General features: G+C 44.8%; 1 protein-coding gene across 1 annotated transcript; it reads left to right on the top strand.

Annotated features, from left to right (window-relative positions):
• The first annotated feature begins 2,541 nt into the window (after nt 1-2,541).
• Nucleotides 2,542-11,294, top strand: TAGAP (T cell activation RhoGTPase activating protein). Its single transcript, XM_066179008.1, has 10 exons — nt 2,542-2,649; nt 3,080-3,164; nt 3,274-3,327; nt 3,913-3,979; nt 5,441-5,613; nt 6,664-6,825; nt 7,275-7,384; nt 8,062-8,257; nt 8,776-8,893; nt 9,083-11,294. Exons 2-10 carry the CDS (start codon nt 3,138-3,140, stop codon nt 10,258-10,260), a joined length of 2,085 nt encoding a protein of 694 aa, XP_066035105.1. The 5' UTR covers nt 2,542-2,649; nt 3,080-3,137; the 3' UTR covers nt 10,261-11,294.
• Nucleotides 11,295-11,647: the final 353 nt, after the last annotated feature.

Genomic DNA, 11,647 nt, shown 5'->3' with positions numbered 1-11,647 from the left:
GATCAGCCTCCTCAGGGAGACAAGTTGTTCATACAGCGGAACTTAACTTGTAAACATCTCGTACAACAGGCCTCTTCTGTTAATATTCAGGGTGGAGACTTGCTTTGGGCACTTCATCTCTGTTACCTTTTCCATGCCGATGGGGAGGCTGTAAAGCTGCTCTGGCTGGTAGGTGTGAGAGCAGCTCTTCTGACCCTAGAAGCCTGCACACAGCTCTGCGGTGTTTGGCAGGAATCGGCATGTGCTTGCTTACTGTTTTTCACAAAAAAAGCCAAGATTCCCTCTGTGTTGCCAAACAATTACTCTGCCAAACCATAGCATTTTAGGATGCCTGCTTATTTCCAGTAAAATAGGCTGCTTTAAAGTAATTTTGGCATGATTAAGTGTTTGTGATACACACCATAAAAGAGCTATTAAATAAAGAATGTTATCAGGAGGGTAAAAAAGTCAAATGGTTTTTCCTGGGGGCAGGCAGGCCTATACACACACCTTCCACATACAACAGCCATTATATCCCCACAACTGTTAATGGATGAGAACCAATTGGATAGAGATACAACAGTGTGTGCCAGTGGACACACTGGTGATGTGCTATCAATACACCACCCATTACACCACTGTATCTTCTCCTGGGAAACTCAAAGCACAGTCCCCTGTATACAGCTGGTGCCAGAACTATAATCTAAGCTTCTGGCCTGGCTAATCACCATCCATTAAACTCACATTTTCTTCACAAGTCACACATTTTCCAGATCAAACCCTGTGTCTCAATCATGAAACAGACTGAGCTCAGAAATACATCTGTGCAGAGTGCTGGAAGTGAGGGCAAGGCAGAATTGAACTGCATAGGTCCCGTCTGAGCTACTTAACAGACAGGTATGTTTGGATATACATTTAAGAGATGTAATGAAAAACAGATGCTTCTTGTTGAGGAATCCTACTGAAATTATCAGCAGTGGAGCTTCAGCTGCCAAGGAGCCTCAAAAGAAATTCTCAGGAGAAAGTGATGTAGGATGACAATATTTCTTCAAGCATGTGCAGAAGCCCATGGAATTTAGTTGGGAAATTACAAATATCATGGGACTGATAATTAACAAAAAATCAGAGCAGTGAATCGATCAGTGGTAAATGCACAGAATTACTGACTAATTGTTCGAGATTGCTGTAAGTTTAAGCCCTAAACAAGTCACCAGACCAGTGCCACTACAGGAGCATGGAAATATGAGCCTCAAGAGGACTTAAAAGGTGACCTACAGCAACTCCTTCCACAAAAGCAGAGCATGTTTCCATTTGCTCTTCTGGACACATCTCTATTGAACCAAAAGTGAATTTTGCACTTTGGATTTCTGCCAGAGTCAAACAGAGATCACCTTTCTGTTCCGCATGAAACAGGGTCAGTACTACACAGGGTGGGTCTGATGTGGTTACACAAAGAATGGCTTTGAGGGTGAATTCAGCAGCGGATGTAGCCATTACGTGCATCTGCAAAGTGCTGTGCTAAGACAGCTCCATCCTCTGCCCATGTGAAATGGAGCATCCAGGAGGGAAGCAGCAGAAAGGCCACAGTTTCACAAGTGTGCTTTCCACTTAAATCCACTACTGAAGAATTCCCAACCCTTACTCTCAGCCTTAACTCCTCCTTTTCACAAAACCAGTAGACTGGCAACCAGAACAAGGTTGTAATTTGCCTCAGTTAATAAATCAATAGAAATAATATCATGTATTTAACATCAAACCTTTATGAATTTTCATAATGGCCTGGTAGAGTGAGTGCTGTATTCCTCATATGCCCAAGCTGGGGGGCAGTCAGCCACAGAATGATACAGGTCAAGCAGAGGTAGATTTTTTCCTAGACTTTTTTATCTCTTCAGTTGAATCAAATTTTAATATATCCACACAAATATAACTCATTAAGATTTATTTTAAGCAAGACTTTTAAATTTCATATTATCATACATTTCTAAATTACTGCGTAACACCACTATAAATGTCCAGTACCTAGATTCTCAAAAACTACTTAGTACTGACAAAATGTGTGTCTACATCTGCTTGTAGACAGTAAACTGTTGCAATTATCTTTTAAAAAATTATAAAGAAACATTTCTCTGAATCTTGTCTATTCCACCTCCCCGTTGTTTTCACTGTTCTTAGTGCAACTTGATCTGGCAGTGCGTCTTTAAACTGCCAAATCTAATGTCTCTGAGCAGTCAAAGGACAGACTGTACCCACTGCCCTTTAATGGTAAAGAGAAGCTGCCCACACTGCAGCCCCCTCTGCACAGCTCAACTCATGCTGGTGATGATAGCTGGAACCTTTACCTGGCAAGTGTCTCATCTTTTCCATCCATAACAGCTACCAGAGCTTCTTTGTTTTCTTTGAGGGGGGGAAAACCCAAAAAAAGTAGCTCCTCTAAAAGGAAAGAGGAAGCCAGAAATTTGGTAGGGTCTGGGTCCTGCCCCATGATGCTTCTTCCTGCCTGTGAATTTCCACCTGCCCCTTCTGCATATATATAAGGCAGCACACGTGGTACACACTGTTTAGTCGCCTGCCTCTGTCCAAAGGATTAGTAGCAGTGGGGAGTGATGCTGTTTCTCCTTTCCTCTGCAGTTCACGGGAGGTGAAGGAGCTCTGGCTGGACTCACTTCTTGGGTAAGTACCACCTTTGTAAAAATCTGTGGCATCCTGGTTGAAATCAGTGGAGAGCTTCAGATGCAGCTGCACAGAGACGTACAAAAATATACATGGGGGAGAGGTGCACCCACTGTTAAGCATAGCTCATGGGCAGAGCTGACTGAGTTGCTCAGCCTCGGGTGTGCAGATTAATGACCATATGTAGCTGTCACCACTTGCTCACTTTTTGCATGAATTAAAAAATGGCAAGCTGCTTTTATTTTGTTTTAATCAGGAGGCAGATAGGGCAGCAGGGCTGAATGCCCTTCCAGAGAAGGGCTTTATGGTTTACTTGTGTGGGAGATCTTGCTGGTTCAGGATCATACACGGTAGATTGACTTGCAGATGAGAAAGCCAAGAAGGGTGCAGTTTTACAAGACTCTTTGTCCATTCCCTGTTCAACAAACAGGCAAACAAAAGGACTGAAGGAAACCAGAGTGTCCAGAGTTCCTCCGATCAAACTCCTAATGAAAGTGTTAAGCAGCTGTAATACTGTGAGTATCTTAATTATTCCGCCTCTGTCAACAGAGAGACTTTGAAAAGCTCTGATTTCTAAACCATGGTATTCAGTTACTAACACAGTGTCTTTGTTTTCTTGCCTAGTCAAAGACACTAAATGCTGGGAATATGGAGAGTCTGATTGAGTGCCAGACAGAGGTAAGCAGCCCTTACATTTTCCTGGATCCTTCTTGGGTACTGGTGTGAGATAACTTAGCAAAGTAGGGGTGGCTCCTCCAGTAGCTGCCGGCTGCCTACCCTCACCCAGGAGTGGGCAGAGATCTTCAAAAGCAGCGCTGTGCTGCGCTGAGCAGAGGGAACAGGGCATTACTGTGGGCAGTCTGTGCATTCCCCTGGCTCTTGAGGAGCTTTGCTCAGGGATCCTGCAGGCTTCAAAGCCATCAAGGCTCCCCAGAGGAGTTTGGGAGGAAATTTCCAGCGCCAGGGGAGGACACACAGGAGGCTGTGTCCGGCTATGGCTTCTCTGGATCAAAAGTGCAGCTTGAGCGAGCACAGGGCTGTGACCTGCCGGGCACGCCTGAGGTGTCTGGCTGCAGAGTTAACCACAGACCCCTCTACTGGGCAGCAAGGCAGTGTCAGCCCTGGGCCGAGGCACCTGTTTAGCAGGTGCTGGGCTTGTCTGGTTATTCCCCAGAGCCTCCCCAGATTTCTGAGGAGCTGCAGCAACTTGCTGGTGGCTCTCACTACTGTGGCAGGTCTGTAACCATAACATGCTTTTTGCAGGCTGATGCCAAGAAATATCCCCTGTCAGTCCCAGCAGATACTGAAGACGGACTTTGCCTCTCAAATGGTGAGTTTCAAAAACAAACTGAGGAACTGCCTTCTTATATAATGCTTGCAAGCTGGCACTTGTGCAAAACCACCCGAAGCTGCCTGCTCCCCCTCCTGGAGAGCAAGCCACAGTCTTCATCCAGGACAGGGCTTAAGCCCTGGAGTGCCACTCATTGCAAATTTCTTCTTTTCTATATGCTCAGTGGCAGAGGTGACAGTGCTGAGTGCCAGAGGTCTTGGATTCCCGTTCCCTGGTCCTCAGAGCCGTGTTTCATTGTGTTCCCTGATAGCAATGGGAAGCAAATGTGTTTCTTTTTCACTCAAGCATCACCTTTGAGGTGTGGCACTGCAAGTGAGTACTGAGTACTGTAGCAGTTGTTGAAAACCAGAGCAAATAAACCCTCTTGGCAGCAGCACCAGCACTTGTTTTTTCTCACCATGCAAAACCTCAGCACGGGTAAACAACCCAGAGCAGACCATTAACAGGGCAGGGTCAGATTTGGATCATCATGTCAGACCAGTTTTCAGGAGTATCAGAAGCTAATATTTTATATTGCATTATAATGTTAAGTGACTTTCTCAAATTTTTTTGAGAAAAGTCTACCTACCTACCAAGAGCTTATGCTAAGTCACAAAGAGAGGTTCTGAGAATTTCTTATGTGGGTAAGACAACTTCATTTTGGAGTAGAAGGCATGACATTTATTTGAATTTGCAGAAGGCAAATCCTTCAGAAAGTTTTCTTGCAAAAGGTTTCTTCTCTCTGTGAAAAGGAAAAAAAAAAGGCACACCCCACTCCAATACAACTACAACTATAATTTTCTAATTCCTGACCCTCCTCTTTGTGAAGCAGATAAAAACCCATGCTAAGAGATTTCTAACCCTGAAACCAGTGAGCACCTACTCTGATGCTCCTCTGGAGCAAGTATCACATTCCACTGGCTGGGGGGCAAGCACTAACTCTAGGAGCATTGTCATTAGGGCTGGCTCCAGTGCTGGCAGAGCTGAAGCCATATGTTTTCACTTCAGGCTGTGAAAGAGGTAAAAAAGTAGGAGCCCCTACTTCTACTCTTGCCTAAGGCTGGGGCACAATCAGACCATGTAGTGAAAATTGTTGTTATTGCCAGCTGCCCAAGTGGTATATTTGCCTCAGAATTATCAGAAAAATGACTGCAATATCAAAAATCTCTATAAATGTTATTTTTGTGCCTTGTACGTTCCCACTCTCTAAGAAGAAACAGTGACTAGAATGTAAGAAACACCCAATGCAAAACAGGAAAGGTGGTGGCCTTAGGGGGATGGCCACAGTTTCATGATTTAGGCAGTTGTTTCCCTAGTAACCACTTAGTTTTCTCTCAGTTTGTCCCAGTTTGGTTTGAATTGTTTCAACATACATCTCTGCACTGCACACAGATGAAAGACCACATAGTACTCTGTTTGGTTTTTTAAAATATTTAAATCGATCTTTTGTTTTACTTGCAGCAGATGGAACAAAGAAAAGAAAGAAGGTGATATCGCAGTCATTTACTCTGAGACGAAGCCTTACCAAAAGAAATTCCTCAGGACAGATAGACTTGGGTGCCAAAATCCCTCTGTTTGGCCATCCTCTGGCACTTGTCTGTGGGGAAGATGACACACTGCCCCAGCCAATCCAGGTAAGAGGGTACTGTTATAGTGGAACTGTTAACAAAGGCCTGGAGTGTCAGGACAAGGAGGAAATGGCTTCAAACTGACAGAGAGAAGGGTTAGATTGGACATTGGGAAGAAGTTCTTGGCTGTGAGGGCAATGAGGTCACCCAGAGAAGCTGTGGCTGCCCCATTCCTAGAAGTATTCCAGGTCAGGTTGGATGGGACTTGGGGCAAGTGGGTCTAGTGGAAGGTGCCCCTGCCCATGACAGGAGGTTGGAACAAGATTATTTTTGAGGTCCCTTTCAGCCCAAATCATTCTATGATTCTGTGATACCTCTGACTTCAGTGTGAGGCAGGATATCCAGTACTTCTGCTGCATCACCCAGGAGATGATTTTGGTGTTTCCACTACACACATGCTACTGATAAACTCAGGGCTCATCCCAGATGTAGAAAGAGTAAGGTCTGAGGGTTTTGTCCAGCTCACCCAACTTTCACTGGAAGTAACTTGGAGTGTAGAGAACCCAGGTCCAGAAATGGAAGATCTGCTTTTTCATATAAACATCACTGATTTTAAAGAAGTAATTTAAATAAATCTTTCAGCAGCATAAACTTCCAAGGATTTCTGTATTTCCATGAAAAGCAAGTGGCAGCTATTAGCTGCCACAAAAAATACCTAAACAATAACTTCTGGATAAAAATGGTCTTCTAACAGTTTTTCCACTGAATTGGCTTTCCCAATAGACACACATTTGTCTCTACTAAGTAGTATTTGCCTGGCTTGTGAGAGGGGGGATGTGAACTAAGATTTAAGCCACCCCTTGCTTCCCTCTGGAAGTAAGCAAGGATGACTCCACTGAAGTTCATGGAATTCGTAAGTTCAAAACGAAGGTGGATTAGGTGAAAATAAAGACTACTTCCCATGTAATGTACTTGGAGCAAGAACTAGATACTGAACTGATCAGAGTACAGTGTACCTCCAGATAATTTTTCTTCTATTTCTAAAGAAATGCTCCTGCTAACTTCCTTCATCCAAGTAACCATTCTTCCATTCCTGTCTGATTATTTTCCCTGCAGGATCTCCTAACCATATTGTATATGAAAGGACCTTCTACTGAAGGGATATTCAGAAAAGCTGCCAATGAGAAAGCACGAAAGGAGTTGAAGGAGGACCTAAACAAAGGCGGGAGTGTTGATCTGAAAAGCAAATCTGTGCACCTGCTGGCAGTGGTTTTAAAGGTGAGTAATTCTGAGCTACACTGGTGAGAGGACATTGCTAATATGCACAGCCCCAATCCAGTGCTCTAAGCTGACCTAGGTGGGACTCTTGGCTAAAGATAGAACAAAGCCAGATTGAATTCTTCAAGCTTAGGAAAGTTTGGCCTTTTCCACCTGATTGTCAGTCCTACTTGTTGGGCTGCTGATTTCCTGAGGAAACTCACTTTGTCCTCTTGCTCAGCATGCTCCCAGAGAACAATAGTGAGATTTCTTAGTGAAGGAAATGCAACTGAAAGCTGGATCGTATTACTACACAAGTGCAAGTGCACTTGTGCATTGCACTGCTCTGTCAGTGCTGACGGTCAGGTAGCTCAAGTCAACCTGCCTCCTAGAGACCTCAGGTGACAATAATACTCTCTCTGTGCTCAGGGGTAGTGTCAAAGCTTCATCTAAATCTCTTGGCCTTGCAGGACTTTCTCCGAAATATTCCCTCCAAACTCCTTTCAGATGACCTCTATGAGAAATGGATGCAAGCTCTAGAGAAGCCAAGCAAGCAAGAAAAAATTGAAGAATTGAAAGAGTAAGCTTTTCAACCAGGAAATTTTGCAACCAATGCCAATGTAATGGAGTGGCTGGCAAAGCCAACGTCTTCCAAAATCAAGAGTCTCATTTAAAAGCTTGTCATTTATATCAGCTTGCTACTGCTCCGTGGGGGTTGGTCTAGAGGGCTCCAGCAGCAGCATTTCCTGAAGTCACTTCAGATTGCTTTATGAAACCACCAGTGCAGGAAGAGGGCAGAGGCTGCAGTGCCTCAGCTAACATGGTCACGGTGCTGTGGGATAGGCACTGACACAGAGCCTTCACGTCTGCTGGGGGTGAAGTTGGGGACATGAACACCACCACTGTGTTTTGCTCTTTAGGAACAGTGGCTGTGGGGGCTGACTGGGAGTGCTTTGAAAGCCCCACAGCACAACCACAGGCACTGGGAAGCCTCCAGTGACATGTCCTGATGTAATCCCATCTATTCCGGGGCATGGGCTTCTGCAATGCTGCCTTTCAGTCAAGACCTTGTAATTCAAGGTCTCATAATTAACCACACACTCAGCTGCAGATGAGGATTTCTGATACAGAGAGCACACACATGCCCCTTTCTGGAGGAAGTGGTGTCACTCTAAGTTCAATTAAGACTTGCTCAAATCAAGAAGCAGAGGCCACTGCACCATCGAATAATGTCACATTTTGTTTGTGTTCACGCAGGGTGGCTGACAAGCTGCCAAGACCAAACCTGGTCTTGCTCAAGCTCTTGCTCTCTCTGCTGCACCACATCAGCCAAAATGCCGAGACCAACAAGATGGACTCCAGCAACCTGGCCATCTGCATTGGCCCAAATATGCTGAGCCCAGGGACGGACAGCGCAGTCCCGCTGGAAGTGCAGAAGGAGATGAATGACAAGGTGCCTTCAACTCACCAAGCAGCTGCTCCCTCTGGGGCAATGTAGAGCCATTCATAGGGATCCCACTGCCATTGCAGCAGCTGAACAGATCAGCACCCCTGGACATTGGGGGCACCCCTCAGCTCAGGTGTCCCTCAGTCTGTGACGGGATGGGCCAGGGTCCCCCTCATCTCGCCTCCTCTGAGCAAAAACAGCAGCTGCCCTGCAGCCCCCTATGTCACAGCTCCTGCAGACTTTGCATGTGGAGGGCAAGGAGCACCTGTGGCCATTGTCACCCCTGGGCCCTCAGGCAGTGAGGCCAAAGCTGTGGCTGATGGTGTTTTGTCTGTATTGGGGCAGATCCATTTGTCTGCAGCATAAGGCCTTATCCCCCATGGTGGACTCACCCTTGGACTTTAAGGCAGGATTTTGGCAGAAGCCACCCTGCTCTGTGCTATCCTTCCTACAAAGATAGCAGGCAGGGTCAGGAAAGAATCTTCAATATGTCTTGACTGAAATGGGCTGTTTTCTGTATGCAGGTGACAGTGTTGGTGGAGTTCCTCATAAACAACTGCTTGGAAATATTTGAGGAAGCCATTGCCTTCCCTGCCTGTGCCTTGGCTGAGGAGTCACCAGAGCACACAGACAGCTCCACAGGTATGAGAACGGACTGGGGATGTCACCAACGGAGGCTGCTGGGCCAAAATATTGAATTTGATATGTGAATAGATCTGTGGAAACACAGAGGGTTCAAGATTTTTGAAGCCCTCTTCTGAACTCTCTCTTTGTAGTGTTTTTTCATCCTCAGCTGATCAGTGAAAACTAATGTCTGCTTTCTCCCCACAGAACAACTCTGTACAGCTCAACAGAATGACTCTGCCTATGACAGCCCAGATCCTGAAGTGGAGGGCAGCCCCTGTACCTATGAGATGGAGCAGACCAAAGGGAGGAGTGCTACTGTGAGCAGAAAATGTCCAACAAATATCTCTGCCCCTTCACTGACTTATTTTGGAAAGGACATCAGCACAAGGGACAGGAGGTACTCAGAGCCAGACCTGTCCTTCCAGAACTGCCTTGATGAAACAATAAGGAAACAAAGGCTAAACAAAAGTGAGGACAATTTTCCAGTTGAGCAGAAACAGCTATGGATGGAGGCACTGGAGGAACGTCTTGCAGGATTACCTTCACAATTATCAACTGACTCTCTACCAAAAACATCCTCCAGTTGCTCCCTGGAGAGCTCTGATGGCTCAGTTTTCACCAGCTCCCCAGCAGTTTCACCCTTGAGTCCCAAAAAAACCTTTTTAAATAGGCCTCAGTCCTTTTCTACCAAGGCCACCGAAGACTGCAGTACACCTCGAAGAGAGATCAAAAAACATTCCATGTCATTCTCTTTTGCAAACCGCAGGAAAACACTAATAAAAACCCAGAGCTGGGGGCCTGGAAAACCCATGTTTTTTCAGAGGGACAGTTTCACAAAGAAAGAAGATCAATTCTCCTGCAGAGTTGTCCAGGAGGACAGCCGTAATGATGACAAATTATTGCCTGTGGAGCATCAGCAAAGGCCCCGTCTCAGGTCAGTTGATGAAGTGTTTAGAGAGGTAGACCAGAGAAACCCTGGAAGACCACCCTCTTATGAAGAGGCTGTTAAAAACTGCCTGCCCACTAAAGTTCCCTCCCAAAATCTCATGGTTCAAACTCTGAGATCAGTGGTGTCAAACCAGGATGTTTTGCTGCCTCATCCACGCAGCCACAGTGCACAGGACACAGCATATATGGATCTGAGGGATCTACGCAGTGCCAGACTTTCTGCAACAAAGGATTCTGACATGGAAACTGAAACCTTCAGCATCACTGTAGGAGTAAACTCCCGTGTGAATTTACCTGTGACCCCAGGAGTCTACCGGATGAGAGCCATGTCTGAGTCCTGTCAAAAGAATAAACTCGAGTATGTGGCTCAGAGGTGCAGCCAGCCAGTTTTTGAGGTTGAGCAGATCCAGTATGCTAAGGAGTCCTACGTTTAAAAAGCCTGTCCTTCCTCTTTGCACTGTACAAAGTAAATAGTGTAAAATTAGACATCTTGCTGATCATTTGTAGGATTTTACTTTCAAGAGACAAAGAATAAGCTAGCTCTGCATGAACTCTTTTTTTCTGAAGTGTCAGTCAGCTTGACGTGTCACAAGAAAACACAAGAGTTGTTGCCGGTGAAGACCTGTGTATCATTATGTAAAAATCTAAGTTAGTATGCTGTACATAATCTGTTGCGTGGGAAGAGTAGTTAGCAGATGATAAAGTGTTGCATTTGTTTTCCTGAAATGATAATTAAAAGGTTGGCAGGTCCAAAACCTGTCTCACCTTCTTTTTGTTTTCTGTATGGTCACAAATCGTGTACCATTTTTCATGTGTGTACGTATGCCAGGCTGATGCAGTGCTTTGCTGATCTTCTGCATTAAATGTGGACTGGAAATTACCCTAATGGGGGAAGAGCTATTCTGTCATCTAGGCCACTTCAGCACTCTTCCATAAACCCCTGTACCTGCTGCCGTTTCATCTTTCTGCTTGCTGGTGATAAGAATGATCTGACCACTAAGCAGCATTAGTGTTGCACACTGAGCCTGGGGTTAGAGCCCTATGAGGTCATTATGGGAAGGTATGAAGTAACCCTCATGTGTCCTGAGGTGATTTTAGACTAAATAAACTGGACAGTTGAAGAAAGGAAAAGCAAGAAAGGAAAAGCATCCAAGAGAGCAAGAAAACAAGAAAGCAAGCAAGCAAGAAAAAAAAAATAAACAAAAAACCAAGAAAAACTCCTACAAGGAAATACTCTGGATTCCAGCATTAAATAGTTAAAGCTCATTGAAAAAAAAAAGACAAAAAATAAAATACTAGGTGGTATCCTTGTAAACTAGTAAAAATTACTGGAAGTGCAATGCGCTTTTGTGGCTCAGCATAGCCTTAAACCAGGAGCAGAAAGATGTTTTTCTCTATTTTAACTTCACTACAATAAAACGTTTTTCTGCATGAATGCTTAAGTGTCCATTGTCTGATTTTAAAACATCCAGGCCCTACATGTACTGTACCTACTTTTATACTATTCTACAGGTACTGCAGGTCTGCTTGAATGACGTAGCATAGGTGAGTAGCAGGAAGCAAAGTAAATGCAGTATCACTGCTATTGTAAGAGGCTTCAGGCTGCAAATCCCTTCAGCCTTTTGGTTAGAACTAGATTTCTAATTTCTTGTAAGACTAAAGCCAAAACTTATACTACCACGTAACAGCTTTCCTAACAGATAAGCTGCAAAGAGGTGATGCTGCTCCAAAAGTGAAACACATTAAAAATGGCACACCATCTTCTCAGGAATTATGTTTTCCAGGTGTAGGTGTGTCTTGGTTTAGGAAGACAGGTATCTG

The sequence above is a fragment of the Chamaea fasciata genome, unplaced genomic scaffold (genome assembly GCF_029207755.1).
Source record: "Chamaea fasciata isolate MVZ Bird 193981 ecotype frontalis unplaced genomic scaffold, bChaFas1.0.hap1 SCAF_3, whole genome shotgun sequence".
In the NCBI taxonomy this organism is placed as follows: domain Eukaryota; kingdom Metazoa; phylum Chordata; class Aves; order Passeriformes; family Sylviidae; genus Chamaea; species Chamaea fasciata.
Note: the sequence above shows the minus strand (reverse complement) of the source record. Positions and strands in the feature narration are given on the sequence as shown.